This window comes from Nylanderia fulva, unplaced genomic scaffold (assembly GCF_048542155.1).
Source record: "Nylanderia fulva isolate GAGA-0341 unplaced genomic scaffold, ASM4854215v1 Scaffold98, whole genome shotgun sequence".
NCBI lineage: Eukaryota > Metazoa > Arthropoda > Insecta > Hymenoptera > Formicidae > Nylanderia > Nylanderia fulva.
The window spans coordinates 148,414-173,694 of record NW_028191112.1 but is presented as its reverse complement, the minus strand read 5'-3'; the positions used below and the strand labels follow the sequence as shown (position 1 = coordinate 173,694).

General features: G+C 34.7%; 2 protein-coding genes and 1 non-coding gene across 3 annotated transcripts; all 3 read right to left on the bottom strand.

Annotated features, from left to right (window-relative positions):
- Positions 1–4,428: 4,428 nt before the first annotated feature.
- Positions 4,429–4,501, bottom strand: TRNAG-GCC (transfer RNA glycine (anticodon GCC)). Its single transcript has one exon. It is a non-coding gene; the product is annotated as a tRNA-Gly (tRNA).
- A 12,879-nt stretch (positions 4,502–17,380) lies between these two features.
- LOC146719446 (uncharacterized) lies at positions 17,381–18,402 on the bottom strand. The gene has a single exon (XM_085490133.1). It carries the CDS (start codon positions 18,314–18,316, stop codon positions 17,714–17,716), a length of 603 nt encoding a protein of 200 aa, XP_085346259.1. The 5' UTR covers positions 18,317–18,402; the 3' UTR covers positions 17,381–17,713.
- Positions 18,403–18,750: 348 nt separating this feature from the next.
- Positions 18,751–22,292, bottom strand: LOC146719445 (uncharacterized). The gene is made up of 3 exons (XM_085490143.1): positions 19,531–22,292; positions 18,880–19,101; positions 18,751–18,767 (listed from the first exon to the last, which is right to left on the bottom strand). The coding sequence occupies exons 1-3, from the start codon at positions 22,016–22,018 to the stop codon at positions 18,751–18,753; spliced, it is 2,727 nt and encodes a 908-aa protein (XP_085346269.1). The 5' UTR covers positions 22,019–22,292.
- Positions 22,293–25,281: the final 2,989 nt, after the last annotated feature.

Sequence of the window (25,281 nt, the reverse complement as noted above, 5' to 3'; positions counted from 1 at the left end):
AATAGCTCAGCTGGAAGAGCAGTCGCCCGGCAAGCGAAAGGTCTCGGGTTCGATTCCCGATTCAGCGATTTTCGGATCTATATTTTTCTCTTGCATTCATTTATTTATTTTCCGTAGGGGGGTTTAAAGGGGTATTGAAATTAAATCTCAAAATATGAGATTATTTCATATTTAAAATCTTGGCCGTGTCCAAGTAAAAATTTGGTGCCTTGTGCACCGGTATTTAATTCTAACGAAAAATTATTTAGTTTCGTTAGGATAACGCATTGTCATCCGCGATTTGGCTCTTGTTGCCCGTCTTATACGTTAAATTTATATTTATATTACAGAGCCTTGTTAAAACTCTTATATTTGATACACGCTGGCTTAAAAAATGCGTTTGTTTACCAACATTAATATATATAACAGAGAAAAGTATAGAATCGAAAGGATCTGAATAGCTCAGCTGGAAGAGCAGTCGCCCGGCAAGCGAAAGGTCTCGGGTTCGATTCCCGATTCAGCGATTTTCGGATCTATATTTTTCTCTTGCATTCATTTATTTATTTTCCGTAGGGGGGTTTAAAGGGGTATTGAAATTAAATCTCAAAATATGAGATTATTTCATATTTAAAATCTTGGCCGTGTCCAAGTAAAAATTTGGTGCCTTGTGCACCGGTATTTAATTCTAACGAAAAATTATTTAGTTTCGTTAGGATAACGCATTGTCATCCGCGATTTGGCTCTTGTTGCCCGTCTTATACGTTAAATTTATATTTATATTACAGAGCCTTGTTAAAACTCTTATATATATAATATGTACATGGTGATTCAAAAATCTGGCAATGGCCAATTATCTCCGAAAATAGTGGTCTTATGAAAAAAATACTAAAGGTGTTGACTTTTACCTAGGTGTCAAATTTTGAGATCATTTATAGGTCAACTTTTTAAAATCCTTTATTTTTTATTAGATATTCTTGTAGCTTATCTCGACAGCTTTCCAAAGCATTATAATAAAATGACGATTCAATCAGGATATCTCCCTTGACCAATAAATCAGGAGGCCTATACACAGTGATTACATGGCACTGTCGCTCGATCTCAGTATGTATCAAAAATTTGCACTTGTCACACGCGATGACTTATTTAGAAACATATGTAATGAGACAAAAAACTGACTTTTTATTATCTTGACATCGTTGATTGCCGTCTTTAATGTTCAATATTACATTTCAATTTATATAATATTTGTATTGCGCTGAGGAAGGCTCGAAATGTCAGCCGAAACGTTCGCTCTAATGTGTATTTCTTATGTATATATTATTTCGTTAAAATGCGAATAAATGATCACTTCTTATTTATTTCTTGCTACGTTCAAATAAAGTTTTGTTACATTTTTTAATATTATCTGATAACTTGTTATGTTTAATAGCTCTTATAGCCCTCCTTTGTTTACAATTATTAATTTAACAGAGCTAATTACTAATTTTATATTATATTATAATAAAACATTTTTTCATGAAGTACTTTTTGAATTATAAAAATTCGAAGCAATTGTTTGACATAAAATTATATCTTTGTAAAATATTCAGTTTTACGTTATCATACTTTTTATTTTTATGCACATAATAATGAGACCAATTGTAAAGAAAATGCACCCAGCAAACACAAAATATAACTGCTATGTTACATGTATATAATACTATATAACGTGCATGTTACATGTAACATATACGGTAATTTCTCACTCATAGATGTAACATTTGTAATATGACATATGTTATTTATATATTGTAATTACATCCCAAATAGCATCGATATTGTAGGATGCCGAAAGATAATTTTTCGCTAAGTCACTATCCTATCTATAAGGATATGTACATAGTGTAAATATAATATAAAAAATAGAACTTTTGTTGAGCCGAGCATAAAGCATGCGCGCGCGCGCAACGCGCTGAGTAGTCAGCAGGCCCTTGGCGGGGCGGAAGAACACGATTGGCCAGCGGGTCAATAGAGGGGTGACCTTGCGGTACATATAAACCAGCGCGGCAAGGCTTCGAGGTTCAGAGAGAGTTCTGTTCTGTTCTGTTCTGTAGAGTTCTGAACCACGGGGAACTCAATCGGGCTTCTTACCACCAAGAGCTCAGAAACGCGGACTAGTAACAAATCACTTTGTACAGTGTTTGTAAACGGGAATATAGAATCTGTGCGAAACCTGAAAAGAAAAATATATATTATATTTACCTGGTTAAATAACGCGTGAATTCACTTACCCATTATTGTCCATCCCACGGCGATCCAGTCCAGCAAATCCTCGAATGTCTACGGCGATGAGAAGGAGGAATCCAGCATCCCACGACGACCTAAAACAGAAAAGGGAAATTAATAATCCAAGCGGTACAAAGATCCACTTAAGGGAACCAGCATGTCAACGTTGTCACGTGGAATCAACGACCGTAAGTAACCTTGTTGTTTATAAGGTAAAAACAACTGGCGACCGCATAGATGACGAAAGCGAGCAACCTGGGCCGTTGTAAGTTCGATTCCAATCAAAATAAGAGATCGCACGGTCACAGTGTTCAACTATGTCATAAAGAGACACATTTATATATGTATGTTTTATTGTCATTGACACGCTTAGATGCGTGTGCGAGATGATTTGACAGTAAAAATATATTATGTTGTCTGATTTCAATATGTTGAACACACTAAAATGGCTTTTTGGCATATATATATTACTGTCGATAATAGCGGAATTAAAATTGTCGGTAATTATCGACAATTTTAGTTCCTCTCAAATGAGGGCGCTAACCCGTCGGAGTTCGGCCAACGCTCCGGCATCCCCTTAATGTGCGCGCGAGAGAGAGCACGCGGTCGGCCGGGCGCCGAAACAAAATTTGACGCGTAATACTTCGAAATTTTCTCTCAATCTCTCGAAACGACGAAGACTATTAATGATTAACCGGCCGCGGTCGCGACGCGTGTCTCTCCCGAATAATCTACGCGAAAATTAGCGGCTTTACAGTCTAGGGCCGTTCGTCTCACCGGTTTCTGCGAGGTCGTTGATGTTTCGGCATCCGCAGTCAGGAATCTCTGCTCTCGGCCACGTTCCGCCAGACAGTGACGAGCGAGAGGCCTGCCGGGATCACGCCGATAAGAATTTGGGCATTTTCCACCCATGGCACTCTTTATCCTGGCAGGGCCGCCGGGCGTCCCACGGAACCCTGCGAATTCGCTCGATGATAATTTCTCTCGCCGTTTCTCTGTTCTCCCACCTTGAGGTCCGCTGTTCCTCTATACATCTCGTCGGGAAGAATTCTACGAGCGCGCCCCTTTGCTGTTCCTCCAAAAATCCGTCAGATCGATTGATTGATCGATTGCGAATTTTTGTATATTTGGATAGGCTGAGGCTCGAGGTAGTGTATCTCCCGCGTCTTTTGTTTCCGGGGCTCTCTCGCCTCTCGCGAGAGAGTGGCCATCCCCGTCTCTTGCCGGAATCTCTGCGGAAGAAGGAATATTTTATGGCAGTATCCAGGTTCTTAAAGGGATGAGCAATCAAGAAAATCTGTGTGTGAACAATATTTACCGGGCGTGATCCGGACGTAGTGGCATCTGCTTGGTCCGAAATCGTCCTCTTCGTCCTCTTCGTCCTCTCACTCTCTCTCTCTCTCTCTCTCTCTTTCTCTCTTTCTGCTTCCCCGGTTGAGACACGTACCCTGCATAAAGTCGCTCGCCAAAACGCAAAAATCGCTAAAAAAAATATAAATATAAGTAATACGCGGGACGGATGCGCGGGGCGCATTCTCCGACGCGGAAGAAAACGCAAAAATTATATTTTGGGTGCTTTCTCTCTCTCAAAGGTTGGCGAGAGAGCAAAGGTTCCCGAATTTCTCGCCTTCCCGGCCGGGCCGTCGGCCCTTGTGACGGACAAAAAAATGTCACGTCGCAAGTTATATAACTTTACTTTATACTTACAAACATAACTAAGTTATGAAACTATTATATTACTTTGTTATAGCATTCACCATAGTAGGTGAATACTATAACAAAGTAATATAATAGTTTCATAACTTAGTTATGTTTGTAAGTATAAAGTAAAGTTATATAACTATAATATAAATATAGTGTAACATGTATTACATTACATGTTACTTTTTAGTAAGGTAACTGTTATATTTTTATAATGTAACGTATGTTATATTATATGTTTCACTTAGGTTATATAATATTTATATTCTGTGTTTGCTGGGCTATAACATATCTAAATAGATCTACACTTCATTCCTCTCGGCCATAGAGCCACACGCGATGTTATTACGACAATTAAGAAAGAAAGAAAATTTGGAAACTAAAGAATTTGAATCCTATGGTTGGGATCTCAGAAATTTCCCTTGTTCCCTCTCTTAACTTCCCCTGTAAAGAAATAGGCGAGAAAAATATTGGTTCGAAAGTCGGCTGAATCGGGAATCGAACCCGAGACCTTCCGCTTGGCGGGCGACTGCTCTTCCAACTGAGCTATTCAGACACTTACGAATCAATATTTCTCTCAATGTTTATACCCCCAAAGCGTCGTAATTAGGCCCAGACGCGACGAAACAATAATAAGAATATTTAAGTCGGCTCCTTGATTTTTAAAAACACGATCTACTTAATTGTCGCAATAATATCGCGTGTGGCTCTATAGCCGAGAGGAATGAAGTGTAGATCGCGTTTTTAAAAATCAAGAAGCCGACTTAAATATTCTTATTATTATATCTAAATAGCATTTTAATCAGTGAGATGTAAACTTTTATACAGCTTTATCAACAAAACTTATAAATTATAACATTTTATACTTCAAAATAATAAAATAAAAAATAACAAGAAGTAATCAAGCGCCAATAAATAATAAAACAAATTAAAAAATAATTAATTTAACAAATTTAAATAAAAATCAAGCTCGTCGTCATTTAAAAAAATAATAAAATTGATATTATAAAAGGCCTAAAACGAGCGGTATTTATAAAATATTATAAAAATTTATTATTAATTACAAACGTTTCGAACATTAACTGATGTCTTCTTCAGTGTATAATTAGGTACATTACATTAAATGCAAATGAATTACGCATTTTTAACCATGTGTTGGTAATCAAACGGTGTCGATATTTATGTTAAATTTCATGGTTGTCCAATATAAGAATTGCTTAGTCAAGATGTTATGTGTCCGGATATAGTACATCATGATTATTCCTCATGATTATACTAAACGGCCTTACTGCGGCTCGCGAAATCTGGTTTTTAGAAATGTTTACTACAGATGCGAACAATTAAAAATAACTGAGTTTTAGGAATATTCGCTTGGTTAAATAACTCCTGGATTCGCGAGAAGGAAGAAAAAAAAAATATATATATATATTAAAAATTAAAAACAAAAAATTAAATAGTATTAGCGACATCTGACCTATCACTATTTAAAATTCCCAATCAAATAAATAGTCACGATATAATTATTGCAAGCGTCGAATCTAAACCGGTTTTAAAATGGTATCTTCAATTTATATTTGCAGGTACTATACCTAATGGCGTGAAGTACAAGATTTGGCGAATAACAATAAACTGATACATCAACGTAATTTCATCTTTTCAGAATTTTTTGTAATTGAGAAAAAATGAAGAAATTGATAAAATTGTGTGGAATAAATAAAATTTTTCTTACGCATGTGTTATCGATTAATTACTATTTAAAAGAAATGTTTACATATATACATAATGTCAAACCTAAAATACCTAAAATGTAATATAACATAAATTAAAAAAATAGTATAATTAAAAAAATTTGTGTTACTTGTCTGGTGCTGCATATGAATCTATTTTTTATTGTTAGCAGTATTATTAAAAATATAATGCCTCTATATTTAAGTATTAAATATCTAAAAAACGTTAGAATATGTGTGTGTGTGTGCGTGTGCGTATATTTTTATTTTGTAGCTGGATTAATCAAGTTACTGTCAGTAGAGATTAAAATAACTTTTTTTCTTTGTACGCGTAAATGCTATGTACTAATACATACGTGTACACATATAAATATATATATACTTTTTTTATGTTAAAAAATATGATTCCATTTCAAACAACATAAATGACTCAAATAATCTTAAAAATCGCTCTTTCGGAAAAAGTTAGTAGTGTCAATTTATTTTCCTCTCAAAATTCTAACTTTTATTTGAAACATTTTTCTCTAGTTTCTAGAGTTTCTAGAGCAGTTTTTGCTGTTAATTGTACTTGAACGAAAAAAATAATTAAATGATTTAAATATAGCACATTTTAAATCAAGAAACTTATATAATCGAACTCTGTTTAGGAAAAGGTAGAACATTTCATTTGCCTCTGTCTTTACAAGAAACATTGGATAAGGTATGTCCTCCGGAAGATCCTATAAATTTGAATCACGAGTTGCACATTCTCGTTCGAGGTATACCCAAGAAATCTAAAGTGGTTTGGGAAAATTTGGTAGATATTAATAAAATGGATAAGGCTTTACAATGGTTGAAAGAAAATAATCCTCATTACTCAAAAATTTGTCTTCCAGCGTCATCTAATGATCTATTAAAGGATAAGTTGCAGGAAACAGAATATAGGATTGTCGATGAGGAAAGCGACAATGACGAAATAAATGAGGTGGTTGAGGAATTACCAGCATTGAATTTGTACAATGTACAGCGAAACAAAAATAATAATGATCAAACCGTTTTAAAACGTACGGCTTTTCTCACACAAATCACTGAACATTCGGATATTAACGATCAGTATACAATATACCCAATACACGCGAAAAGAATCGATAACGAATCTGCATTGAAGCTTTATCGAATGGTGAAAATTAAAGATTTTCCAATGGATAATCGTTATAAATATCTGGATGTCATGTGTTTCCCTGATTTATATCCTGATGGTGTCAATGGACAACGAGAAGATAGAAACTTTGCATTGCCGGAATATTTATTTATTAGAACACGATTGATGTCAAAACATAGTAGATTCAGGTTGAATCTGCAGTATCTGTTCTTCCTTCTCAATGATGCTAACTACCGACAGTTGAAAAGTGGTATCTATTATACGATGATGGTTACTAACCCACGAGAGAGATGCACTGCTGGTAGATACTTGAACGAATTGAAAGGTTACCAATTAAAATCGAATTTAATGAGTATTTTCGCAAAATTGAGAAATACGGATCAATTTTGGCGACAACCGTCCAATAATGTAAAATGCATGACTTTGCATTACGGTCCAGCGACATGGTTTTTGACTTTGAGTCCTAGTGAATGGAAATGGTCCGATTTGGGTGAATATTTACGAGATATGAATCCCGATAAAGAGAAGTTAGGCATCAGCGAACTAATCGCATACGATCCTGTAAGTACTTCTAGATTCATGTGCATAAAATTCAAAGCCATGATTGATTTTATTTGTTCGTCCGATAATCCAATAGGAAAGGTTATTCATTACTTCTGGCGACTGGAATATCAACGTAGAAGTATCCAGCACATGCATTGTATGATTTGGATAAAAGATGCTCCAGTATTAGGAAAATCGCCGGATGAAGAAGTTGCTACGTTTATTCAAAAATACATAACGTGTGAAATTCCAGATGAAAATGTTTCGCCAACGTTGTACGATACGGTAATAAGTGATCAGAATCATAAACATAACTCGTATTGCATGCGTACAAAAAAACGGAAACTAATATATACAGAAAGTGTCGGTTCGATTTTCCTCGGCCAGTTACTGAGAATTTCGTTTTAAGAGACGTTATCACTTCGATAGTCGGTAGAAAAAATTTACGCAGTAAGAGCAGATTGTACGATCTTCCTCGCAAGGAGTCGGAAAAGTTTATAAATGATTATAATCCGTCTATTAAATTAGCCTGGGAGGGAAATATGGACATACCATTTATTAGAGAAAAATCAGAGTTTTTAAACTCATATTTAACAAAATACACGACAAAGTCGGAAAAATGCAATACAGACTTTGAAGTGATAGATTCGAATAAGTCCTTGACATCAAAACTGTGGAATTTTGCAATGCGTTCATTAAATAACAGAGAATGCGGTGCTTTAGAAGCTGCGGATACACTATTATGGAATCCCTTGTACGGTACGGATAATGATACCATGGTCAAATGGATCGATGTTAATGAGGTGAGAAATAGAAAAGTTAAAACATTTAATGAAATTTAAGCTCTTGATGAAAATTCTACGAATATTTACTGTTCGTCACTCATCGATAATTACTATCCAAATAGACCTCAGGAATTAGAATCATTGAATTTGTACGATTTTGCCAGATTCTGGGAAATTACGAAACAGATGTCAAATAATGACGAAGTCAAGTGTTACAAACTGGCATCGGGTTTATTTTAAAAAAAACGAAAAGAGGGTTATTTAATAAACCATTATCGATTTAATATAAAAACTGAACCCGAAAAATACTTTTACTCGCTGCTTCTGTTCAAACCATGGAGAGATTTGAGTGAATTCAAAGGTACATTCGAGACTTACACGGATGCCTTTAAGAATTCAGAGTCTGTTTTAACGAAGGCAATGAAATATCACAAAAGGCTCGAAGAAATACAGAAAGCTTTTGAGAACGTTGCTGAATTAATCGAGAAGCGCGAAAATGATCTGGAAACAGCAGACAGAGACAAATCCGATGACGATGAACTGGATTGTAATCCGATAAAAGCTGACGACGCAATGAAAGATCTGGAAGATTGTGGTAAGATTGACGACCCGATTGATTTATCGCATATGATGTCGCATTTGAACAAAGACCAGAAAAGAGTCTTTGATGGAGTATGCCAAGTTTTACAAGATAAAAATCAGATTCTGCGATTGTACGTAAGTGGCGAGGGTGGTACAGGGAAAAGTTTTCTAATTGAAACGATTAAACATTGAATCAGAATAAATTTGGAAAAAACGACTACCATATCTGCTCCCACGGGTATCGCAGCATTTAATATCGATGGCTTGACAATCCATAGAATGTTTCAACTACCGGTTAGTCATGAATCTACACCAAAATATACGCAATTGTCAGACATGGTCTTGAAAATTTTGAGAAACAAATTAAAGAATGTCGAATTATTTATAATCGAAGGAATTACATGTAACAATGCAATGATGGATTTAGGAACGACTGTATTCAGTGATGGTCAAGCCTATGTAGGTTTGTCACAAGTAAGTAAATTGGAAGGCCTACATTTGATAAATTTCAATCCAGCATCAGTTAAAGCAAACTCGAGAGCTATTGTAGAATATAATCGACTGAGATCTATATTCAAATCTGAACTGCCACAAATCAATCCGTCCGAGAAAAATGTTGTGAAAATGTACGATCGTCGATGGGATATCCCTAATATCATTCTGAGTCATTAACAAATTGGTACTCTGGAATTACGAGCAATTATTTTTCATTGTACGGGCTAGTATGAATTTCAAATCAAATCTCTATAAACGACTATTATACAATATTTTGTGCACTAAGAATAACATATCGCACTTATTCTCTAGAATCAAATTGTAATCAGTTTTACTTATATGTATGTATATTCAATGTGAACTTGCACCTTGAATAAAATATCACAAATAAATTAATACAATTGTCGCTCGTATATTGAAAACAAAGTGATAAATATAAGGCCAACTTATCGAGCTGAATATTCGAGATGTTCAGTCAACTACCATTTATTACATGTATAAATTATAAAACTACAGTCATTATATTAAAACTAACGCAAATTACAATCATTCTATAAACGTTTCGACCGCACGCGGTCTTCTTCAGTATAATTATTGAAATATAAATTCTTACAATTCACATAATATCGAAATTTAATTATAGTTATTCAGAATCACGAGTTTTTGAGCCATTAACGCGTGTTTCAATCCGTCCTGTCCAACAATGTTCGCCTCGATATGATCCCTGATTTTGTTCAGATCTCGGATAGTTTCATCGTTAATATGCGAGAAATTAACCCGTTCCGTAGGCGCTGCGATTAATAAAAAATTACCGATCAACGTATGTCCAAATTATAATATGTATCCCCTACAATTGGTAGTATGCTTACCTATCATCGTTCTTCTTGACAATTTTGCTACTTATTAACAGTTATTAAGGATGACACATAACAAACCAACAATACAGAAAGACAGCTCATTTTAAACTCTACTTGATCGGAGAGCGTGCGTGTTTATATATGATCTAATATCTATGTTTTACTCGTTAATGTCCTATTTGTCCTATTATTATTTCTTGTTCGCTAATATATCCAAAATATCAAAATACGACTCGCTAAGTAACTCAGTATCTTTGTTTAAATTTAGTCCATTTTTTTGTTCCTTGATATGTAGCATCTCAGAAATGAGTCTTTTATAATAATTATTTTCGTTGTCCATGATCTTAACATTGTCCCAATTAAAAGTATGATGTTCATTTATTATGTGTTCAGAAATTACTGAATGTTTCGTTGAGTCCAACCTAATATTATTTTTATGTTCTTTTATTCGCGTCTGCAATTGCCTCTTTGTTTGGCCTACATAAGATGCATTACAATTATTGCAACTGATCTTATAAACCACATTCGAATTGCATGGATGTTTAGTTTTATCTTTCTGCGCTTTAATAATATTATCCAGTTTGTTGAGACATCTATACTCTACCATACAATTTTTATTTTTTACCGAGGAAACAATCATTTCTGAGATCCCATCTATATACGGAATGACAAAGAATTTTTTATTGACCGAGTCATTTCTTATACTTTTTGTTCTTTCTATGTTGGCCTGTCTCTCTATAATGCTCCCCTTAGATATGATGTGTTCTATCCGATGATTAATTTTGTTAAAAATCAGATCAAGAGGGTAACCATTGCTTCTGAGTATATTAATAATTAACTCCAAATTTTTATTAAAAAATAGTGGATGTGATAGCAATAGACATCTGTCTACAAGGTTATATATTATTCCAATTTTGTTCCATAATGGGTGGTTTGAATAAAATGATAACGTCCTTCCTGAGAAGGTTTCTTTTTGATACCAGTCTATATATATTTTGTTATTAATAATTTTAAGTGATAAATCTAAGAAATTCAAGCTATGGTTAACCTCTTGTTCGACCGTGAATTTAAGTCTTTCATGATAGTTGTTAAAATTATTCACAATCTGAGTCATATTAGTCATAGAGGTGGCCACTATTATGTCATCCACATAACGAAAATAAAACAAACATTCCAAATTCAACGCTTTGAGAACTGTATCCTCAAGATCTTGCATAACCAGGTCTGCAATAATTGGTGATAACGGTGACCCCATAGGAGTCCCAAACGTCTGTTTATAAATTATGTCATCAAATGTAAAATATGTAGAAGTCAATATGAATTTTATACCCCCCAGAAATTCGTTTTTCGGTATTTTAGTATGTATTCCAATGTGATCCCATCTATCGTTAATACCGTCAATCGCAAGATCCAGAGGAACGTTCGTAAACAAAGACACCACATCCAAGGAAAACATCCTATTATTCTCATCAATCTTTTTACCAGACAATATGCTGTACAAATCAAAACTATTATTAATATGACTTTTCGCTTTGGGTAGGCTAGTTCGTAAGGTGTTTTGTAAAAACGAAGCCAGCGAGTATAGAGCTGTATCAACCGATGAAACTATGATTCTAACTGGATAGTTTTCCTTATGGATTTTAGGTAATCCATACGCTTTTGGAAGGAGAGAATCACTACAACGTAATTTATAATATTCGTTTTTTGAAATATAATCTTCCTTAAGCCATCTCTTCAACAAATCATTCAAATCGTTCTCTATTTTTTTGCACGGATTTTTTTTAACAATAGTGTAAGTGTTGACATCTTTTAAAACGTTTTCCATTTTGTTAATATAATAAGATCTTTCCATTGCCACCGTAGCATTACCCTTGTCCGCGCGTGTGAATAGAACATTCGGATTGTCTTTACAAAATTTTATTAAATCTCTGTGTGCGCCAAGTAATTTTTGTTGACTTACGTCATTTTTATCCTTCGTGTTCAGAAGTTGTGCAAATTTTGGAACCGCGATATTTCTGATCGTTGTGAGATTATTAATATTATTTCGTTTGCTATTACTCTCTATGTCCTTGATGAATTCATGTATCGCTGTTTTTTTACTAATATTCGGAAGACAGAATTTATCACCCATTTGCAACAGATTAGAAACGTTAGGCGGAATGTCTGTGTTGGAAAGATTAACAAACCATTTTTTATTAGTATTTTCCAAAGAGTTAATTGTATCATTGAGAAATTTATTGGCTTCTATGTGTATATTGATCTCCTTGGCATCATTAGTGATTGCCCTGAGAGAATTTTGTGATATTTTCGTCGGTTGTGAAGTTTCAAAATGTAAAGAACAATGTATATCTATAGGTTTGATGCTGTTGATATACTTATAGTGTTGTTTTCTCCTAAGCCAATGGAATTTCTTTTCGTGTGCAGTAACCAATCTGTTGTGGCAATTTTTAAAAGCAATGTTATGATGTTCGAAAATTCTATTCCACGCGAGTACAGGTAAACGATTAAATAACCCGCTGGTGAGATGAAAAATCCTATTTTGTAATGACTCTACCTGTCTATGCAAATCAAAGATTTCAATGCTCATCGCATTTGTTTTGAATTTGTACAACATACTATCTAGTCTTCTGATCGATCTGTGATGAAAAACGTTAAATTTAATGCGGCAAAAACCTTCTAAATGTGTAGGAAAAATATCGCCATTTTTACAATTTCTTAAAAATTCCAATTTTGCTCTCGCTCTTATTAACAAGTAATTCACATTAATCCATTGTTTAAAATAATCTGCGGTTATTCTTCCAAAAACTCTATGAATAAAATTAAAATTAAAATAGTAATCAGTCCGTTTTGTGTTAAATTGACGCATTGTAAGGCCAGCGTATATTAAAAATAAATTAATACAATTGTCGCTCGTATATTGAAAACAAAGTGATAAATATAAGGCCAACTTATCGAGCTGAATATTCGAGATGTTCAGTCAACTACCATTTATTACATGTATAAATTATAAAACTACAGTCATTATATTAAAACTAACGCAAATTACAATCATTCTATAAACGTTTCGACCGCACGCGGTCTTCTTCAGTATAATTATTGAAATATAAATTCTTACAATTCACATAATATCGAAATTTAATTATAGTTATTCAGAATCAAGAGTTTTTGAGCCATTAACGCGTGTTTCAATCCGTCCTGTCCAACAATGTTCGCCTCGATATGATCCCTGATTTTGTTCAGATCTCGGATAGTTTCATCGTTAATATGCGAGAAATTAACCCGTTCCGTAGGCGCTGCGATTAATAAAAAATTACCGATCAACGTATGTCCAAATTATAATATGTATCCCCTACAATTGGTAGTATGCTTACCTATCATCGTTCTTCTTGACAATTTTGCTACTTATTAACAGTTATTAAGGATGACACATAACAAACCAACAATACAGAAAGACAGCTCATTTTAAACTCTACTTGATCGGAGAGCGTGCGTGTTTATATATGATCTAATATCTATGTTTTACTCGTTAATGTCCTATTTGTCCTATTATTATTTCTTGTTCGCTAATATATCCAAAATATCAAAATACGATCCTCCTATGGGGTCACCGTTATCACCAATTATTGCAGACCTGGTTATGCAAGATCTTGAGGATACAGTTCTCAAAGCGTTGAATTTGGAATGTTTGTTTTATTTTCGTTATGTGGATGACATAATAGTGGCCACCTCTATGACTAATATGACTCAGATTGTGAATAATTTTAACAACTATCATGAAAGACTTAAATTCAAGGTCGAACAAGAGGTTAACCATAGCTTGAATTTCTTAGATTTATCACTTAAAATTATTAATAACAAAATATATATAGACTGGTATCAAAAAGAAACCTTCTCAGGAAGGACGTTATCATTTTATTCAAACCACCCATTATGCCACAAAATTGGAATAATATATAACCTTGTAGACAGATGTCTATTGCTATCACATCCACTATTTTTTAATAAAAATTTGGAGTTAATTATTAATATACTCAGAAGCAATGGTTACCCTCTTGATCTGATTTTTAACAAAATTAATCATCGGATAGAACACATCATATCTAAGGGGAGCATTATAGAGAGACAGGCCAACATAGAAAGAACAAAAAGTATAAGAAATGACTCGGTCAGTAAAAAATTCTTTGTCATTCCGTATATAGATGGGATCTCAGAAATGATTGTTTCCTCGGTAAAAAATAAAAATTGTATGGTAGGGTATAGATGTCTCAACAAACTGGATAATATTATTAAAGCGCAGAAAGATAAAACTAAACATCCATGCAATTCGAATGTGGTTTATAAGATCAGTTGCAATAATTGTAATGCATCTTATGTAGGCCAAACAAAGAGGAAATTGCAGACGCGAATAAAAGAACATAAAAATAATATTAGGTTGGACTCAACGAAACATTCAGTAATTTCTGAACACATAATAAATGAACATCATACTTTTAATTGGGACAATGTTAAGATCATGGACAACGAAAATAATTATTATAAAAGACTCATTTCTGAGATGCTACATATCAAGGAACAAAAAAATGGACTAAATTTAAACAAAGATACTGAGTTACTTAGCGAGTCGTATTTTGATATTTTGGATATATTAGCGAACAAGAAATAATAATAGGACAAATAGGACATTAACGAGTAAAACATAGATATTAGATCATATATAAACACGCACGCTCTCCGATCAAGTAGAGTTTAAAATAAGCTGTCTTTCTGTATTGTTGGTTTGTTATGTGTCATCCTTAATAACTGTTAATAAGTAGCAAAATTGTCAAGAAGAATGATGATAGGTAAGCATACTACCAATTGTAGGGGATACATATTATAATTTGGACATACGTTGATCGGTAATTTTTTATTAATCGCAGCGCCTACGGAACGGGTTAATTTCTCGCATATTAACGATGAAACTATCCGAGATCTGAACAAAATCAGGGATTATATCGAGGCGAACATTGTTGGACAGGACGGATTGAAACACGCGTTAATCGCTCAAAAACTCTTGATTCTGAATAACTATAATTAAATTTCGATATTATGTGAATTGTAAGAATTTATATTTCAATAATTATACTGAAGAAGACCGCGTGCGGTCGAAACGTTTATAGAATGATTGTAATTTGCGTTAGTTTTAATATAATGACTGTAGTTTTATAATTTATACATGTAATAAATGGTAGTTGACTGAACATCTCGAATATTCAGCTCGATAAGTTGGCCTTATATTTATCACTTGGTTTAAAATATCACAGTTACTTTTCATGGTAATATATTATTACTAAATTTAGATAATATACACTTTACGTATGTTCACTTTGAACTGGCTTCTTGAATAACATATCAGTTACTTTTCGTGATAATTTATTATTAGATCGTTTAAATTTTTGAGTACCTTCTTTTGAACATGGCCTGACCTTTTCATTTTTATGATTTTTTTAGGATACATATATATATATATATATATATAACGTAATTTTGTCATTCTTTATTTTCGACTTATTTTGACTTGACGAATTCATTCCCCAGAAATGCGGTGTAACTTATGATATATCCTGTACATATATATTTTCTGACGAAAAGTTTATTTTGCATTTATTATAAATATGAACTTTCTATATATTGTATATATTTAAATTTTATTGTATCTTAATTCATAAAATATTTATATTATTTAATATTATTGTTCAATAAATAATATTCTTATCTTCAATAAATAATATTGTTCTTATTTAATGCAATTTTGTTTTTTTGCTGTAATATTAAAACAATTGATCTAGGGCATATGTATATTAGGAGACGCGGTCGTGTCTCCGGCCATGTTTAAACCCTAGAAGACCTTAAAAAAGACACTACAAGTCTCTTATCCTGCAACATCAAAGTCCATTATTTGGGGGTGTAGAACTACTATAATATAAAAAATTTTGAATTGCACGTAATATAACCTGAAAGGCGGCATTGCCACGAGTAATTTGAGCCAAGAAGGAATAAAATCGGTCAAGCCGTTCTGGAGATACAAGCGGTCAAAAAGTGACGTTTTTCATGAAAAATGAAGTAACGTCGTTTTCTTCTTCTTCTTCTCCTCTGTCCGCGTCCGCTGACGTCATCAGAATTATATATATCCTAAAAAAATCATAAAAATGAAAAGGTCAGGCCATGTTCAAAAGAAGGTACTCAAAAATTTAAACGATCTAATAATAAATTATCACGAAATGTAACTGATATGTTATTCAAGGTGCCAGTTCAAAGTGAACATACGTAAAGTGTATATTATCTAAATTTAGTAATAATATATTACCATGAAAAGTAACTGTGATATTTTATTCAAGGTGCAAGTTCACATTGAATATACATACATATAAGTAAAACTGATTACAATTTGATTCTAGAAAATAAGTGCGATATGTTATTCTTAGTGCACAAAATATAATAGTCGTTTATAGAGATTTGATTTGAAATTCATACTAGTCCGTACAATGAAAAATAATTGCTCGTAATTCCAGAGTACCAATTTGTTAATGACTCAGAAAAATAACATGGCGGCCTGCTCTCAAAAAACTATGATGTTTCTCGATGTCCATTTAGAAATAATGTCAAAGCTCTTACAGAATAATTACTACAACATTTGAGATACGAAAAGTATTACATTAGAAGAAGATTAGATTAGAATAAGGATTCAACGTATTTTTAAAAGCTCTACACACAACAAAGTGAATATACAAAACTATATACAAATACCTTTTTCTTCTGTGTTTCTGAAGAAAATTGTAAGTCAAATGAAACCTTGCACTTTGAGAACCATGTCACTTACTTTTCAGAGTCAAATTGATAAATTTTTTTTGTATATTTTAATGATATTTATTTCTCACTTGTATCTTGAATAATTAATATGTAATTTTTTATTGTATATTACGACAAATAATCAGTAAACTTTTTAAGCGTATAACTTTATTGTAGTTGACCTGAGAACTGTACATTTATAAATTTTACTTAATATACACCCGTTTACTACCGTTTTACTTACCGTTTTACTAAAGAAAGATTGGAGGTTTTTAATTTATACAATTTTCACAACTCTTATTTCAATTATTTATTCTACCCATCTGTAGGAGAGAAGGACAGTGGTGATAAATGAAATGATATATCAAATCAAATCGTTATATTAAAGTTCGCTTACACGTACAGTGACTTGCTCGCTCGCTACGCTTCGACTGACTCGATGTGTACGCGGATGAGGACGATCTCTCGCTTTTTGGAAATCGCGAAAACAAGTAAAAACTAAGTACGTCACATAGCACGTTGTTATTGAGGTAAAGTCACTCGGTAGGCACGTGTCACAACACTTGTAGCGGTCCATATATATTACAAGCCGCCTACAGCTCGGCCAGCCTGACATTATGGCCGTCTCGGGCATAAATACAATAAATTCTTTCATCACTATAATCGTCAATCTTTGTAGTAAAATGAAATAAAGCTACTAATAATAAGATTAATATAACAATACATTATACATTTGCGAGTCAATAAGCGCTATAGAAATCGGCTGTCATCATTAGATTATTCCCCATCAACATGGTAGAATTTGTCTTATTATTCTTTATTTGTGTACATCTTTATATGGTCTGAACTCACGACTCCCGTGTATGGTAACTGTGTTACTTGGAAGCCCTCAATATCTGACACGACGTAACGGTCGTGATCAAGGACGCTTTTTATGACATACGGACCCTTGAACTGTGGGATTAACTTTTTGTTTACCCCCGGTGTTACATCAGTATTGCGGATCATAACGTAATCGCCTTGTTTATAAATGGTCGCACGCTTTCGCTTACTATTATAATAAATTTCGTTCGCACTTTGGATATTTTTAATAACATTTACCGCCTGATCTCTAATGGTTTCCAAATCTCTGTCGTCATCGCAATACGGATTAAGGAAGAGACGAATCTCATCGTTCACGGTTCCTAATTGATCGATACCAAATAATAATTGACTAGGAGTGTTACCCGTGCCTCGACAGCGTGTATTATTAAGGGAAAATTCGACGTCTTCTAATATTTTATCCCATTTTTCTGGTGTTTTGCATAGCTTTGCCAACATCGGCGTAAGAACTCGGTTGAAACGCTCAACCTGCCCATTAGCACGTGGAGTAGCGACAGCGATTAAAATGTGGCGGATTGATTCCCCCTCCATAAATTTTTCAAATAACTGTGACGTGAAACATGTTCCTCGATCACTTATCAATTGCCGGGGCTTACTATACGTGCGAAAGTAATCTTTCAAATATTGTATAACTTCCTCGGTTTTCGTAGATTTGCAAGGATATAATTTTATAAATTTTGTAAACCCGTCGACCAAAGATAGTATATAGCGATATCCTTTTCCTGTTTTTTGTAATGGCCCGTAATGATCAACATGTAGAGTTTGGAATGGCAACCTTCCTTTTGGAATATTGTGTAAGTATCCCTCTGCCTTCCCGGAAGCCGGGGAAAACTCCACACACTTTAAACAATTAGATATATAATCTCGTACTTTCTCTTTGAGGTTTGGAAACCAGTAAACTTTCGTTATATGTTCGATGACTTTGTCGATTCCAAGATGGCCTAAATCATCGTGGCAAGTACGGATCACATTAGTCTCCATACTGTTAGGAACATAAAATAATAATTTTTTATTTTTAAATTTACGATAAACTAAGCCATCCCTCAGTTCGTAAAATTTATCCTCTGTATTCTCTAATTTATCCCGAATTTTACCGATTTCTTGATCTTTATCTTGTCGAATCGACAATGCCTGTTCGAACGTGTTCGCTTCTAAAACTAGTATGCTATTACAACGGCTTAATGCGTCGACGTGCGACATACGCTCGCCAGGACGATGCTCGATTTTAAAATCATAGTTTTGTAAAAACATCGCCCATCTAGAGATACGTGGATTAATGGTTTGCTTGCTTAGCGTGAGACGGAAGCTATTGCAATCTGTAATAATTGTAAATGGAATTCCAGACAAATAAATATGGAATCTTTTAATTGAATATACGGCCGCCAAGCATTCTAATTCGAAGCTGTGGTAGCGTGCTTCTGTCGCAGTGGTTCTCCGACTAAAATATGATACAGGCCGCATGGTGTTATCATTCTGTTTTTGCAATAATATTGCGCCAAATCCGCTCGCACTCGCATCGCAATGTAACTCTGTTACCAACTTTGGTGAATATATAGCAAGAATCGGTTGTGATGACAGCATTTTCTTCAGCAATTCAAACACGTGGTTTTCTTCGGGGCCAAAGTGGAAGGTCGCGTTTTTTTTAATTAATTCGTAAAGTGGTTTCGCTATAATTGAAAAGTTTTTAATAAAGCGTCGAAAATAACTAGCGAGACATACAAATCTATGAAGCTCCTTTGCGTTACGTGGTACTGGGAAGTCGACAACAGACTCCACATTTGCCATGCTGGGTCGAATACCATTCTCATCGATCAAGTAGCCGAGATAAACAATTTTACGATACAAAAACGAACACTTATCTAAACGAAATTGCAATCCGTATCGTCGGGCTAAATTGAAAACTCCTACCAGGATTTCCAAATGTTCCTCGATATCTTTTGTCGCAATCAATATATCGTCAAGATATACTAATATTTTGTTTGCCCGGATTAGGTCACGAAAAATGTCATTAATGTATCGCTGGAATACTCGTGGGGCGTTTGTCAGTCCGAAGGGCATTTTTAGAAATTCAAACTGACCCGCAGGCGTTACAAAAGAAGTAAATTTTATTGACTCGTCCGCGACCTTCACGTGATGAAAGCCATCTCGTAAGTCGAGGCTTGAAAAGTATGATTTTTCGCGCAGCTGATCCAAGTGATCATCGATCAACGGAGTCGGAAAATTATCTTTTATAGTTATTTTGTTAAGTTCGCGGTAATCAACACATAACCGTCGTTCGCCATTTTTTTTATGTACAAGTACAATCGGAAAAGCATATGGTGAATTACTTGGTCTAATAATCTGTTCCCGTAATAATTTATCTAACATTTGATTTAATTTTTCCTTGTCAGCAAATGAAAGTCTACGCGGTCTAAAACTGATAGGTCGGTTATGCGTTAAATTGATAATCACTTCGACCTCTCCGCGCGCAAATACGTTATTTGTTTTCGTAATATATTCGTTTTTATATATCTGCTCAATACGGCCTCTCACTTTGAAATCGAGACGGGGATCAATATTTAATGTTTCGGTAACGGACGATGGATGATTTGTATATGAGATATGAAAAACTTGTTTTGAAAAATCTGTGCTATCATCAGGTTCCAATTCTGCTCGCGAAATGTTAACTTTTTCTCCCAACAATACTTTGATTGACGGTGACGAAATAAAATCTCTACCAAGCAATGCGGCGCAAGTCATCGCTGTGTCCGGTACTACAAAAAATTTAATTTTTATTATAACACTATTAACCTCGACATCTCTCTCAAAAATTCCTAAAATTTCTAATTTTGTACCATTAATACCGTAAAATGATTGGTTTTCTACCGCCGGAATACAATTGTCAAGGGGAACAAAATTTTTTTTTATTAAGCTTATTGGAGATCCCGAATCGATCATCGCTACTAATGAACATTTATACTCGTCGTTCGAGTTACTCGCAATCTGATATGTAAGATTTACCAAGTATGGGGCGACCGGCGGGATTGCTTGAATCATGTTCGTTGTATTCTCTGCCTTTGGTTGTGATTTAGGACAGCCTTGTATGCGATGTCCGACGCTGCCGCATCCAAAGCACGAGCCCTTCTCGCGCCTTGGCTCCCGCTTACAATCTCTGGAAAGGTGCCCGGGTGTTCCACAGTTATAGCAGCGAACCGGATTGCTCCGTATCGTGGCAGTTCCCTCTTTATGTTGCGATTCCATCGAAGTTCCTGATTGCTGTCCTCTCACAGTTTGCTCTGCGTTATTTTTCAATTCCACATCCAGTGACAAACTCCGAAAAGCATCCAACAAGTCCGTCGCAGATGCAAAGCGGAACATCTTTGCCTGACTGCGCATGTGAGGGTCTGGTACTCCATCAATCAGACAATCGATAAGTTCCTCCTCATCAATCGATGCTTTATTTGCGAGAATTGTTTTCTCATAGAAATATTCTGAGAACGCTTCCCCGCTTCGCCATTTGCGACTTTCCAAGTTTTTTCTCAATGTCGATTTGCTCGGCCGATTATTAAAGACTCGAGACATCTCTAGCAATAACTCGGTGGTATTCAGTTGTAAATATTCTGGTCTTGAGTGAAACCAATTCAATGCTTTATTTTTCAGTCGCGAGTTGATCAATATTTTAGTCGCGTTTTCATCGAGTTGATAAGTGACGCGTAAAAGTTCGACTTGTTTTTTCCATATGTCAAAATTATTGCAATCGCCGTGGAACTCGTTCAATAGGTTGCCAATGGCTTGAATATTAAATTTTGGATCGAAAACGCAATTATTATTAACACTGTTTCCCGCGTCGACCGATGTTTTTTGTTCCCTTCGAGCGAGGCTCAATTCTCGCTCCAGCAATGCCTTCTCCCGTCGCAACAGCTCGAGCTCTCTTGCCATCAGCTCTGGCGGCATTTCGCGATGATGCGGTGTTACCGCAGCCTCTTCAGGACGCGACATTGGGTCCGAATGGATCTCTTCATCTGAGTTCGATTGCCCCGACGTACTAGCGTCAGTATCCACTATCGGCAAATTATGCGCTGCACCATCACTCAACCGCTCAGCCGCCGCCCTCCAAATATGTTCTTTGACGGACAGTATCCGAGTCACCAATTCGGCTTTTGTTCCCGCCATCGGTTGTCCAATAGATCGTGCAACTTCTCTTAAATTTATTACCGTTAACTGGTTTAAGTCGTTTCGAGGTGACCCCTCCATTTCACAACACCACCACTCAATAACAAGTATGTAACATGTAAAGCCGTTAACAATTCAAATTCACGACAACAAAGTACGCCAAGCGTTGCAAGTCAATAATTGCAGTCCGAAACAATATCAAATTTCAATTCAATATGCACAAAATTTATAGCGATAACTACTATTACCGTCGCTAGTCGTCAAATCACAAATTGTCGAAGCACCGTTTTAAACAGACAAATTAAATTTTATATCCGCGAGCAAGTCGTATTTAACAGGCACAAATGGATTTTCTCTGTAGGCGTGGACCACTTCTGATTTGTAGGAGAGAAGGACAGTGGTGATAAATGAAATGATATATCAAATCAAATCGTTATATTAAAGTTCGCTTACACGTACAGTGACTTGCTCGCTCGCTACGCTTCGACTGACTCGATGTGTACGCGGATGAGGACGATCTCTCGCTTTTTGGAAATCGCGAAAACAAGTAAAAACTAAGTACGTCACATAGCACGTTGTTATTGAGGTAAAGTCACTCGGTAGGCACGTGTCACAACACTTGTAGCGGTCCATATATATTACAAGCCGCCTACACATCGAAAGTTTTTTGAGAGCAGGCCGCCATGTTATTTTTCTGAGTCATTAACAAATTGGTACTCTGGAATTACGAGCAATTATTTTTCATTGTACGGGCTAGTATGAATTTCAAATCTAATCTCTATAAACGACTATTATATTTTGTGCACTAAGAATAACATATCGCACTTATTTTCTAGAATCAAATTGTAATCAGTTTTACTTATATGTATGTATATTCAATGTGAACTTGCACCTTGAATAAAATATCACAGTTACTTTTCATGGTAATATATTATTACTAAATTTAGATAATATACACTTTACGTATGTTCACTTTGAACTGGCACCTTGAATAACATATCAGTTACTTTTCGTGATAATTTATTATTAGATCGTTTAAATTTTTGAGTACCTTCTTTTGAACATGGCCTGACCTTTTCATTTTTATGAATTTTTTAGGATATCACTTACTTTTTAAAGTACAGATATATGGAGCAGCTTTTTAGTAATTCAAGTATTACAAATATATGTATTTTCGATTCTTATCACATAACTTTGTATAAGTAACAATTTATGCAATACAGTTCAAAATAATTGAAATATATGGTATATATGTACATATATAAAATATATAATTATATTATAGTATACATATATATTTTATTTAATCATATATGTAAATGTTTGTATAATTGTAATAACTTTTAACGATACATTGCACATTTATTTCAATTGCAACAGAATGAATTTATATTCTTGTATGAATATTGAAAATAAAGAATGGGCCCCTCCATCGCCCATTCTCGTGAGAACGCAACCATATATTTTTCTTCGTCTCTCCGATTTTAACACGACATACATATTTCTGTCTGATAATTTTTTTCTTGATGATACTTTTTGAAATGTCATGAAGCCTAGGTCAAATTAGAAACTTATTGCACTCGTTTTAATGCAGCGCTTACAGCAGCTTTTATAAAGCGCCAGAGCAGCCGATATTTTATTTTGGCGCTTACGGCAACTTTTATACAGCCCTAGAACAGTTGATGTTTTAATGTAGCGTTTACGGCAGCCTATATACAGCGCCATTATTTAATCTGTTCTAAGAACAATATGTATGCCCCTTGTGCTCCTTTGGGCCATTTTTTCTTGAACACTTCCATATCATTAGAGTAATACCATTCCGATTTTGTGTCAGCTCTCAACATACACGTGTAGTGACCACGATTCATTTCTTCACCTTCGTGAAATATAGCGCTTATTAGCTTGTACTTTTTTTTATTAATCGTGATATTACTCGTCGGCACGGCGTTAATCCAATTGTTGATAATTTTTTTAGAAGCACCGTTTACAAAAGTATATAAATTGAGCTGTATTACTACGACGAATAAAGTTGATTCGATTACGGTTTTCTTTTTCAACACGGTGCCCTTACATTCGTTACAATTGCCGTTTATCGTTTCCCATTTAGAAAATTCTACATTAATCAAACTTTGTAGAGTGACACCTTTTTTCCTTTTTAATGTCGAATGTATAGGTAATATTAACAAACTACTGCTTTCCAGCTTAGTTACATTGTAATTACATTTGACATTCGAGCAACATGTTACGTGCTTTAATTCGAGTTTTAATACATCATTGATGTCGGAATACGTCGACATTAGAGCCGTAAAAAATTCCGAAACATCTTGTTGTGTTCGTTCTTCGAAGCGTTTTCCGACAGATCTTCTAACCGCTTGAATGTTGCAATATTTACGTTCACCATACGCGCATATAGCATCAGTCAATGCATTCGATGCTTTATTTTTCAGTATTTGTTGCCTAATACGTACGCAATGAAACGCACATTGTAATATTACATTAGCGTAACACGAAACAGCATCGTTATTGCAAAGGCCATATATTTTCCACGTAACTATACTTTCTGGTTCCTTACAATCATAATTCTGTACATCATCAATGATATTAGGGATAACCCATCGACGATCGTACATTTTCACAACCTTTTTCTCGGACGGATTGATTTGTGGCAGTTCAGATTTGAATATAGATCTCAGTTGATTATATTCTACAATGGCTCTCGAATTTGCTTTAACTGATGCTGGATTGAAATTTATCAAATGTAGGCCTTCCAATTTACTTACTCGTGACAAACCTACATAGGCTTGACCATCACTGAATACAGTCGTTCCTAAATCCATCATTGCATTGTTAATGTAATTCCTTCGATTATAAATAATTCGACATTCTTTAATTTGTCTCTCAAAATTTTCAAGACCATGTCTGACAATTGCGTATATTTTGGTGTAGATTCATGACTAACCGGTAGTTGAAACATTCTATGGATTGTCAAGCCATCGATATTGAATGCTGCGATACCCGTGGGAGCAGATATGGCAGTCGTTTTTTCCAAATTTATTCTGATCCAATGTTTAATCGTTTCAATTAGAAAACTTTTCCCTGTACCACCCTCGCCACTTACGTACAGTCGCAGAATCTGATTCTTATCTTGTAAAACTTGGCATACTCCATCAAAGACTCTTTTCTGGTCTTTGTTCAATTGCGACATCATTTGCGATAAATTAATCGGGTCGTCAATCTTACCAAAATCTTCCAGATCTTTCATCGCGTCGTCAGCTTTTATCGGATTACAATCCAGTTCATCGTCATCGGATTTGTCTCTGTCTGCTGTTTTCAGATCATTTTCG